Raw genomic sequence first — 12,276 nt, forward strand, 5'->3', positions numbered from 1 at the left:
AACCGAAATTAAGCAGATTAACACCTAGAATTAATGCATTAACACATGGAATTGCCCAAAAACAGTTAACTGCAGCAAAAAAGGGTACCCCAGCCATCCATTTGGCATGCACACAAAAGCAACAGACACTGGGGGAACAAATTCAGGTTTTGTAAGAGCAAGTAACTACCCCCACTCTCCTCTCAAAGCCAGGATAAAAACCAGGGGTGCAGTTCCCAACTCTGCTGGTTCCCAACTGCTTTAACCCACAGAACCACACTCTGCGCTCATATCTAAAAATATAACCTTCTGTCTCAAATATTTTTACATACCGGTTAAGTTTTTTTCCTTTATATGCTTCCTCAGTTTGCTAAATTCGCTGCTGCTGCCTGTACTTTTAAATACCTTGATAGAGTTAATCTCTCTTGACTCAGGTCTCGCTACCTTCCTAGGCTGCTCTTCACCCCCCGTTTCCCCCGCCTCTCCTCACTTTGGTTCTCTCTCTGTGTGTTAAAAGTTAAAAGTTATAGTTTTTACAGAAACCTCCAAAAGATAAAGCAATTGAAAACAGAACAAAACAACAAACAAACAAAGAAAAAATAAGGTAAAAACTTTAAATAAATCCAGTAAGTTAATTATTTTAACCCTTTTTAATTATTTTAACCCTTCAAGAATGCAACAGCTGGAATTATTCCTAGCTTTCTTGAAGATATGGTTGCCAAGCAACAGAAATGACTCTGCTTCTAATCCTAACCACTCACTAATATTTGAAACATGGACTTTTCTTATTTCCATATAGCAGAGTTTTAAAATAATGTTAAATATAAAGTAATGCAAAATTCCTTGTAAATTTGGCAAATATTAATATATATTTTTATCAATTTATGTTAAAAGTTTTAAATAATGTAATAACTAGTTTATTCAAATGTTTAACCTTTTTTATTATTTTTTTTTGTTTGCCTTATTTTGTATAGTTATGAATACAATTCTGGCACCATTTGTTTTTAATTGTAAGTTAGTCCTGTATGTCACGTGTGTGGTCTTGTGTGTGTCACATGACTCCTTTTTATTATTTTTATTTTGTTGCAACAAAAGTCAATTTTATACCCATTTAAAAATATATGTATATGTGGTATCACACTATGTTAAGTTCCTGGTTGGGGTATAATCATAGTATTATTAGCTCCACTTTTTTTGTGCAAAGTTCAAAAAGGTTTCAGTTACAAATATGTGTACATATATTTCTGCCTCAACAAATAATTCAATTGCAAACAAAAAGAATTCTGTTTTATTAATCACAGTTTTGTTTTGTTTTTTAAGTTTTTTTAATTTGTTATTCAAAGAAAAAATGTAAGGGGAAACCTCAACATTGAGGTAAAGACAATATTAACAAAATGTCAATTTCTTGTTTGGGTTTTTATAAACTTGATTGCACTTTTAAATATAGTTATAAAAATGTGATAGCAAAAATGTTTAAAAATAACAATTTATGCATAATGCTAACCAAACAATTTCAACAGGTTTCCACCTTTGGCTCCCAAACACAACAAAGCATCATGAAAGTTTAATATCCTCAAAGTATTTGCATGGACTTGTATTAAAATCTGTTTTGGTTTAATTTTATATGCTTTTCTTTTGTTATGTTATGTTAATGGGAAGTGGTTGTTAAAGTTTGTGCTTCTACACAGTTAACAAGAGTGAAATTGGCATCACAAGCAAATTAACTCTAAAAAGCTTGGTAAAAATTATGTTATTGACTCTTTTGCTAACACAGAATGTTCAGCAGGAAAAAAAAGCAATACACCTTCTCACTGAAGATTGTGAGCATTTATTTTAGCCGTTAAGCATTACATTTAGTATAAAATATTAGTAATGCACCTCAAATGAAAATGAATGTCTACACAACAATTGCAAAAGTACAGCTTGTGTTATAAAAGACTCAGTCCCTATTACGTTGTCCCTATTACATTGTAGACAAACTAAGTTAAACTTTGTATTAAGTTTGGGTTACTGAAAACAAAAACAAAAAAGGAAAACAAACAAAACACTTTACTATGTTAACTAACAAAAGTTGTTTAAGTTGCATCCCACCGACCAAAGACACCAGAAAATATCACACCTGAAGACACCAGAAAATATCAGTATACAGTGAAGAAACCCCCAAACATCAAGAAAAGAAAAATGAAGGGCTTTATAAAAAAGAGAATGGTCAAATACATCTCTATCTACCGTTTAATTGTCCATATATGGTATCAACAATCAGCTAAAAATCACTAGCTGGACCAGGATAAACTGTCATTTAATTTCAACTTGGTTACTGTGTAAAACAACAGTATTATTGCTCATAGACTCATAGACTTTAAGGTCAGAAGGGACCATTATGATCATCTAGTCTGACCTCCCGCATGATGCAGGCCACAAAAGCTGACCCCCCCACTTTCCCTTAACTCAGCTGTTGAAGTCTCCAGATCGTGATTTAAAGACTTCAAGTTGCAGAGAATCCTCCAGCTAGTGACCCCCGCCCCATGCTGTGGAGGAAGGCGAAAAACCTCCCGGGCCTTTGCCAATCTACCCTGGAGGAAAATTCCTTCCCGACCCCAAATATGGCGATCAGTAGAACCCCGAGCATACAGGCAAGATTCTCCAGCCAGACCCTCATTGACCATTGATACTATTTACCAGCGATGGCACGTTATTGCCTAATTGACTAAAATCACGTTATCCCATCAAACCATTCCCTCCATAAACTTATCAAGCTTAATCTTAAAGACAGAGAGGTCTTTCGCCCCCACTGTTTCCCTCGGAAGGCTGTTCCAAAATTTCACCCCTCTGATGGTTAGAAACCTTCGTCTAATTTCAAGCCTAAACTTCCCCATGGCCAGTTTATATCCATTCGTTCTCGTGTCCACATTAGTACTGAGCTGAAATAATTCCTCTCCCTCCCTGGTATTTATCCCTCTGATATATTTAAATAGAGCAATCATATCCCCCCTCAGTCTTCTTTTGGTTAGGGTAAACAAACCGAGCTCCTCGAGTCTCCTTTCATACGAAAGGTTTTCCATTCCTTGGATCATCCTAGTGGCCCTTCTCTGTACCCTTTCCAGTTTGAGTTCATCCTTTTTAAACATGGGAGACCAGAACTGCACACAGTACTCCAAATGAGGTCTCACCAGTGCCTTGTATAACGGAAGCAGCACCTCCTTGTCCCTACTAGAAATACCTCGCCTAATGCATCCCAAGACCGCATTAGCTTTTTTCACGGCCACGTAACATTGCCGACTCATAGTCATCCTGTGGTCAACCAGGATTCCGAGGTCCTTCTCCTCTTCCGTTACTTCCAACCGATGCGTCCCCAGCTTATAACTAAAATTCTTGTTAGTCATCCCTAAATGCATCACCTTACACTTCTCAGTATTAAGTTTCATCCTATTACTATTACTCCAATTTACAAGGTCATCCAAGTCTCCCTGCAGGATATCCCGATCCTTCTCCGAATTGGCAATACCTCCCAACTTTGTGTCATCCGCAAACTTTATCAGCCCACTTCTACATTTGGTTCCGAGGTCAGTTATAAATAGATTAAATAAAATCGGACCCAAAGCCGAACCTTGAGGAACTCCACTGGTGACCTCCCTCCAACCTGACAGTTCACCTTTCAGTACGACCTGCTGCAGTCTCCCCTTTAACCAGTTCTTTATCCACCTCTGGATTTTCATATCGATCCCCATCTTTTCCAATTTAACCAATAATTCCTCGTGCGGTACTGTATCAAACGCTTTACTAAAATCGAGGTATATTAGATCCACCGCATTTCCTTTATCTAAAAAGTCTGTTACTTTCTCAAAGAAGGAGATCAGATTGGTTTGGCACGATCTGCCTTTCGTAAAACCATGTTGTAATTTGTCCCAATTGCCATTGACCTCAAGGTCCTTAACTACTTTCTCCTTCAAAAATTTTTCCAAGACCTTGCATACTACAGATGTTAAACTAACAGGCCTGTAGTTACCCGGGTCACTTTTTTTCCCTTTCTTGAAAATAGGAACCACATTAGCTATTTTCCAGTCCAACGGTACCACCCCTGAGTTTACAGATTCATTAAAAATTATCGCTAATGGGCTTGCAATTTCTCGTGCCAGTTCCTTCAATATTCTCGGATGAAGATCATCTGGTCCGCCCGATTTAGTCCCGTTTAGCTGTTCAAGTTTGGCTTCCACCTCGGATACTGTAATGTCAATCCCCCTCCTTTATTCCCCTCTGTCACGCTGCCTCTATTCCTAAGCCCTTCATTAGCCTCATTAAAGACCGATGCAAAATATTCGTTTAGATATTGTGCCATGCCTAGATTATCCTTAATCTCCACTCCATCTACAATCTTCAGCGGTCCCACTTCTTCTTTCTTTGTTTTCTTCCTATTTATATGGCTATAAAACCTCTTACTATTGGTTTTAATTCCCCTCGCAAGTCCAACTCTACACGGCTTTTGGCCTTTCTCATTCCATCTCTACATGCTCTGACCTCAATAAGGTAGGTTTCCTTGCTGATCCCTCCCCTCTTCCACTCTTTGTACACTTTCTGTTTTTTCTTAATCACCCCTTTGAGACGCTCGCTCATCCAGCTCGGTCTAAATCTCCTGCCTACTAACCGTTTTCCCTTTCTCGGGACACAGGCCTCCGACAGCTCCTGTAACTTCAACTTGAAATAATCCCAGGCGCCATCCGCCTTTAGATCCATAAATATGTTAGCCCAATCCACTTCCCTAACTAGTCGCCTTAATTTATTAAAGTTAGCCTTTTTGAAATCGTAAACCCTAGTCTCAGTTTTAATTCTGTTAATCCTTCCATTTAGTTTAAACTGAATTAGCTCATGATCACTCAAGCCAAGGTTGTCCCCTACAACCATTTCCTCAATGAGGTCCTCACTACTCACCAAAACCAAGTCTAAAATGGTCTCCCCCCTCGTCGGTTCAGCTACTGCTTGATGAAGGAATTCATCAGCTAGCACGTCTAGGAACATCTGAGCCCTATTATTGTTACTAGCATTTGTTCCCCAATCTATATCTGGGAAGTTAAAGTCTCCCATAATTACACAGTTCCTATTAGTTTTTACTTCCCTAAAAACATTAAATAGTTCTCTGTCCGTATCCAGGCTAGATCCCGGTGGTCTATAGCACACCCCAAGCACTATCCCAGAGGAGGCTCTAGTAGTTCTTTTACCCAGTGTGAGTATTGCCCAGACAGACTCTGTCTTATCCATTCCATCACTTATTATTTCTTTACGGTTTACCTCATTATTGACATACAATGCCACCCCCCACCTTTACCTTTGATCCGGTCGTTCCTAAACAGCACATACCCTTCCATACCTGTACTCCAGTCATGACTACCGTTCCACCATGTTTCGGTTATTCCTACGATATCTGGTTTCATTTCTCGGACCAGGAGCTCCAATTCCTCCATTTTGTTACCTAGGCTTCTCGCATTGGTGTATAAACATCTTAATGTATGCTGTTTAGCCTCTCTCCCATTAGTTATGCAATTTGGTACGGACCCCGTACTGTCCATCCCCCCTTCCTTCTTATGTCCAATCCCTTACCCCTAGCTATATCTGTGCTTATCTCATCACCCTCCTTTTCAATGTTGGAATGTGGCGTGGAGATTAACTGGACATCTCCCAACCATCTCCCCCAAATTCCTAGTTTAAAGCTCTTTTGATGAGATGAGCCAGCCTCCCTCCCAGAAGTCTATTTCCTTCCCTACTCAGGTGAAGTCCATCCCGTGAGAACAGTTGTCTGTCCCCGAAAGCCTCCCAGTGGCCATACATCCCAAAGCCCTCCTTATAGCACCACTCCCTTAGCCAGCTATTTATCCTCACAATTCTGTCAGCCCTTTGCTGCCCTTCCCTGCTGTACTACTGTATTATTGTATTGTTATATTATTGCTGTATTGTGTTATTGTTGTACAACATATACAATGTGCATAACCTTGCTAAACTGTTTAACCAACACACAGGTAAAAATCAACAAACGAATGGCAGCAAACAACATGAAGGCAAGGAGAAACAAATTGGTTAAAAAAATTGTTACACAATAACTACAAATTAGATAAATAAATTGCCTGTTAGTATTGGTCACAATTTGGGATCAGTAACACTGCATCCTAACTGAGGCACATGTTATTCAAAACAATCTGGGTACCAATACTAACTCCTGACACAGCAATACTTGATAAATTGGTTATTATCCATTCAGTAGGTTATCTGAAAGACAGCATCCATGAAAAACAACTGGGTCTACGTCAACTACTGGTGTATCACAGAGCAATGCAATCCATGGAACAGAAGCTAGCAGTTCCTGTTTCCTGCCCAGCAAAGCTTACCAGAGGGTGACAACCAGCAGTAAGGGTAACCTATAACATAAATGGGCAGTACTGTGTAGTAACTAATTACAAGACATTTATATATAAAAGCCTCATTTGTAGTGTCACTACTCCAGATTTCTATTTTACTTCTCATATACATAATACTGTGGAACACTCTATAACAACGCCTATCCCGGGATTTCAAAACACTCAGCCTATTACTAATGATGATACAGGTGATAACTGCAATTGCCCTAATAGCCGCCACCTTCAGCCCCCAATTGAAACCTCTCCAGCGCATCATCAAAGATCTACAACCTATCCTGAAAGATGATCCCTCACTCTCACAGATCTTGGGAGACAGACCAGTCCTCGCTTACAGACAGCCTCCCAACCTTAAGCAAATACTCACCAGCAACCACACACCATACAACAAAAACACTAACCCAGGAACCAATCCTTGCAACAAAGCCCGGTGCAGCTCTGTCCACATATCTATTCAAGTGACACCATCATAGGACCTAACTACATGCCATCATGTGCCAGCAATGCCCCTCTGTCATGTACATTGGCCAAACTGGACAGCCTCTACGCAAAAGAATAAATGGACACAAATCTGACATCAGGAATCATAACATTCAAAAACCTCTCTAATCACTCAGTGACAGACTTGAAGGTGTCAGTTTTGCAACAAAAAAACTTCAAAAACAGACTCCAAAGAGAGACTGCTGAAATCAAATTAATATGCAAATTAGACACAATTAATTTAGGCCTAAACAGAGACTGGGAATGGTTGGGTCATTACACTAATTGAATTTTTTTCCTCCATGTTAAGTTCTCCTCACACCTTCTATGGGTCATCTCGATTATCACTTCGAAGTTTTTTCTTCTGCTGCTACTGATAGCTCATCTCAATTGATTGGCCTCTTACAATTGGCATGCGTACTTCCACCTTTTCATGTTCTCTGTATGTATAAATATCTTCTGTCTGTGTGTTCCACTCTATGCATCTGAAGAAGTGGGCTGTAGCCCACGAAAGCTTATGCTGAAATAAATTTGTTAGTCTCTAAGGTGCCACAAGTACTCCTGTTCTTTTTCCTAATAGGAGTGTGTTTCTATCTGTGTCACCATAGTAAAAGGGCCAAAGTACAACACCAGATTGGAAAAACATGGTTATGCTTGGATATAAGGTGGTGTCATATGCACACATTCATACTATACATATATACCCATATACGCTACAAATATATACGCCATATCCATATTATTCATATATATGAATTATTTGGGAGTACCTCTAAGGCTCAGTCATAAAACTACATTCCTCAATCATGGCCCTGACATTCAGAGGCCCACCATAAGGGACTAAAAATAATTGGATAATAAAATCTGTCCATCAGTCATACGAGGGAATGTGCAGACTAAAGACAGGTGGGGCATGAGTGTATGGATGGTAAAATAAGGTAACCACATAACAGTGTTTAGGCCACTGGGTTATCTTTAGTCCATGCATTATGCTTTTCTGGGACGATGGGTAAACATCCTCCCCAGAAAAAGACAAAAAGTGGGGGAATGTAGTAAGATGAGGCCCTGAAACATAAATCCTTGGTATCAGAGGCCCGGTCTGAGGCCTAAGGCCTGAACTAAAGTAATGGACAAGACTTTGCTAACATAAAGCAAAGTTAAGTTGTGATCCAGAGGCAGGCCCTGCTCACAGAAGCTGGCAAGAAGAAGGCTGTTAATTGGATGTATACACATATCTAAGGGTATCAAGCACTAATAGGTTAAACATGGGCCAGGATGGCACCAGAAAAGTTCAGTACGAACATATTCCACAGAGATAATGAGGAACAAGTTGACCCATCCTAAAAGATAGGTTCAAAAGGTTAATATGATGGATAGACTTGATTGTTCGAACCAATATGTACCAGGAGAGAGGCAGCACCCCAACATGCAGAGGGGTTGTTCCTCGATGCGTCAGGAATGATGTGTAACTTGTTTGTACCTGTGTATAAGAATGCATCCCGGAGTGGACGTCTTTGTCCAGCCTAGGGGGCAGTAGAGAGTCCCACCATTGACTGAGCCGGTCCATTGCTGGAGACACATATTCATAGTATGTCCTGTAGAGCCTGTGGGGAACTCTTACTGTGCTTCGTTTGACAATAAACCTGGCCAAGTGCCTTTGTACCTTATCAGAGTCTCTGGTCGTTGGTGGTTTTCTCGGGATCTGCTGTGTCAGTGATCTGCGCAGAGCCAGGGCGGCATACAGGGGGAACACACGCAGACAACTGTTATCAACATTGAACAGAGCAGAGCACCACACTGGTGACGTCTGACGACAGGGATTACAGTGGATGAGAAGCTGGATATGAGTCAGCAGTGTGCCTTTGTTGCCAAGAAGGCTAACGGCATATTGGGCTGAATTAGTAGGACCACTGACCAGCAGATCGAGGGAAGTGATTATTCCCCTCTATTCGGCACTGGTGAGACCACATCTGGAGTATTGTGTCCAGTTTTGGGGCCCCCACTAAGGAAGGGATGTGGACAAATTGGAGATAGTCCAGCGGAGGGCAACAAAAATGATCAGGGGGCTGGGGCACATGACTTACGAGGAGAGGATGAGGCAACTGGGCTTGTTTAGTCTGCAGAAGAGAAGAGTAAGGGGTGATTTGATAGCAGCCTTCAACTACCTGAAGGGGGGTTCCAAAGAGGATGGAGCTCAGCTGTTCTTAGTGGTGGCAGATGGCAGAATAAGGAGCAATGGTCTCAAGTTGCAGTGGGGGAGGTCTAGGTTGGATATTAGGAAAAACTATTTCACTAGAAGGATGGTGAAGCAGTGGAATGGGTTACCTAGGGAGAACATAAGAACATAAGAATGGCTGTAATGGGTCAGACCAAAGGTCCATCTCGCCCAGTATCCTGTCTACCGACAGTGGCCAATGCCAGGTGCCCCAGAGAGAGCGAACCCAACAGGTGATGATCAAGTGATCTCTCTCCTGCCACCCATCTCCACCCTCTGACAAACAGAGGCTAGGGACACCCTTCCTTACCCATCCTGGCTAATACCCATTAACGGACTTAACCTCCATGAATTTATCCAGTTCTCTTTTAAATGCTGTTATAGTCCTAGCCTTCACAACCTCCTCAGGCAAGAAGTTCCAAGAGTTGACTGTGCGCTGTGTGAAGAACTTCCTTTTATTTGTTTTAAACCTGCTACCCATTAATTTCATTTGGTGGCCCCTAGTTCTTGTATTATGGGAACAAGTAAATAACTTTTCCTTATTTACTTTCTATATATCACTCATGATTTTATATACCTCTATCATATCCCCCTAGTCTCCTCTTTTCCAAGCTGAAAAGTCCTAGCCTCTTTAATCTCTCCTCATATGGGATCCGTTCCAAACCCCTAATCATTTTAGTTGCCCTTCTCTGAACCTTTTCTAATGCCAGTATACCTTTTTTGAGATGAGGAGACCACATCTGTACGGAGTATTCAAGATGTGGGCGTACCATGGATTTATATAAGGGCAATAAGATACTCTCCATCTTATTTTCTATTCCCTTTTTAATGATTCCTAACATCCTGTTTGCTTTTTTGACCACCGCTGCACACTGTGTGGACGTCTTCAGCGAACTATCCACGATGACTCCAAGACCTTTTTCCTGATTTGTTGTAGCTAAATTAGCCCCCATGATATTGTATGCATAGTTGGGGTTATTTCTTCCAATGTTCATTCCTTTATATTTATCCACATTAAATTTAATTTGCCATTTTGTTGCCCAATCACTCAGTTTTGTGAGATCTTTTTGAAGTTCTTCACAATCTACTTTGGTCTTAACTATCTTGAGCAGTTTAGTATCATCTGGAGGTCGCGGAATCTCCATCCTTAGAGGTTTTTAAGGCCCTGCTTGACAAAGCCCTGGCTGGAATGATTTAGTTGGTGTTGGTCCTGCTTTGAGCAGGGGGTTGGACTAGATGACCTCCTGAGGTCTCTTCCAACCCTAATCTTCTATGATTCTATGATTCTTCTGAAGGTGCTGGCCACTGCTGGGGACAGGAGACTGAACTAGACCAGCCGTTTCTGTGTTGACTCTACAGCTCTTCAGATCATCACCCATCAACATCCCCGTTGGGTTTGTTGTTAGCGGTCATGGGTAGACAAGGAGGGTGAGATAATATCTTCTATTGAACCAACCTCTAATTCCGAATGAAGCTGGTGCAGTAAAAGATAATACCTCCCCCACCTTGTCTCTCTGATAGCCTGGGACCAACACGGCTACAACAATACTGCAGTGACCATGGATGACATTTTTAATGTAAAAAACAAGGAAATTCTTCCAATGAAGTTAAAGCTGAGAGGACATGTCAGTAATTTAGGGTAAAACACATTCCAGGGAGGGGGTAATTATCCCAACCAACCATTATAAACCCAGACAATTTAAAGTTAGTGTTAAACTGAAACAAAATTTAAACATGCTAAAATATGGAAATGCACAGCTAGGGTACGCAAACAACCTTAATTTTGCCCTGCAGAGAGATGTGCGGGCTGGCACACGCGTGTGCGCGCACACACACACGCATGTATGCACAAACACTCATGCATGCACACACAGAGAAAGAAAAAATTAGATGTGCCTTTAAAAATCAGTTTTATCTAATCTGGGCCCATAACCCTACAATGACTTAAATATAATAAATCTTAAGCTTAATCAACACCATAAAACCCATGTGCTGTCACTACAGGGAAGAGTGCGCTGCATGTTTTCATGCTGTTACATATTCTTAACTCCATCTTAACATTGCCTGCCTTAGTGCTAGCTGGTCTCTCTCTCCAGTTCGACATCTGCCTCCGGGAAGTGTTCCACCTGAGAATCAACAGCTCCAGCTCAGCGGGCAGGTCTGTGCCTTGTGGCACAGCGCAGCTGCTTTATAGGGACTTTGGAACCAGAGGCCAATGTATTGTCTCGTCCTACTGCCCATTGTGCAGTAGCTGAGAACCTCCGTAAAATCAATAGCAACAGCACATTTCCTTCATGCAGTCTCTGCCCTTCTTCCATTACGGGATAAAAACTGTGATTGGGGAGGGGCTGTGTTTGTCATTGTTCAGATTGTATTAATTTCCCTTTGGGCAGAAGAGAGCCAGTGTCACTCCAACAGACAGGCTTTGGCGGGGGGAGTGCATGGGGTTTCAGTGAATTGCAATGGTCAGATCACAGCCCACTCCACAAGCTGCTTGGATACAAGTGAAGGCTCCCTGCCCTGGATTGGCAGAAGGACCCTTCCCCATTGCCGGGTGTTGTCACCACAGTATCTCCTGCTGGTGTGGGGAGGTGGCGCAGCGTGGTTGCTATCGAAGCACTCTATGCTGCTAGCACAGAATGAGGTGAGGCTGGGATGGGCTGCAGTGACTACAGGCAACACCCTGCTTCCCCGGCTCCTGAAGGAGTTCAAGGCTTTGCAGATACGGGTCTCTAGGCCCCACTCTATTGGCACCAGCAGCAGAGACATCCTGGCTGTGGTCAGGAAGCAGGCAGGTACTCACCTTGGAAGTACACCCCGGAACAAACCTTCAGCACCCTGGGCAGGGATGCAATGTCCAGGGATAAGATATACTCCTGGAAAGAGAGGGCCTCCATGGCTCCGCACCCTCCCTGTGATTCTGCTGGGATCTGAGTGTAAGGGGAGACGGGGCACTCTGGACTGCACTGTGTCTTTCACTTCTGCTTTTGACTGAAATAACTTCCTTCCCCAAGCAGAGGCGGATGCTGCTGGCAGTGCTCCAAGCCTCTTACAAAGCCCTGGCTGCCTCAGTGCCAGGAATTCCACCCCTTCTCTTTAGGCTCCCGTGCATTATCCCCACCAAACAGTATTTTCCCCCCCTGCGATGGCCTCACATGCCAAAATTCATAGTCCCCAGCAGGGCCACTGGACCAAGCCACT

General features: G+C 42.0%; 1 protein-coding gene and 1 long non-coding RNA gene across 4 annotated transcripts in view; one reads left to right on the forward strand and one right to left on the reverse strand.

The window, feature by feature from the left end:
• Positions 1-12,058, reverse strand: part of THEMIS2 (thymocyte selection associated family member 2) — a 34,616-nt gene extending 22,558 nt beyond the window's left edge. For 2 of the 3 annotated variants that reach the window (XM_005306843.4, XM_005306842.4), the window contains exon 1: positions 11,879-12,056. In XM_005306843.4, the coding sequence (XP_005306900.2) occupies positions 11,879-11,972 (94 nt within the window). In that variant the 5' untranslated portion in view covers positions 11,973-12,056. Of the gene's footprint in view, positions 1-11,878 lie in introns of all 3 variants that reach the window. The other variant, XM_042861695.2, reaches the window with a different exon arrangement.
• Positions 477-1,602, forward strand: LOC135977247 (uncharacterized). The gene is made up of 2 exons (XR_010594639.1): positions 477-583; positions 1,500-1,602. It is a non-coding gene; the product is annotated as an uncharacterized LOC135977247 (long non-coding RNA).
• Positions 12,059-12,276: the final 218 nt, after the last annotated feature.

The sequence above is a fragment of the Chrysemys picta genome, chromosome 23 (genome assembly GCF_011386835.1).
Source record: "Chrysemys picta bellii isolate R12L10 chromosome 23, ASM1138683v2, whole genome shotgun sequence".
Lineage (NCBI taxonomy): Eukaryota > Metazoa > Chordata > Testudines > Emydidae > Chrysemys > Chrysemys picta.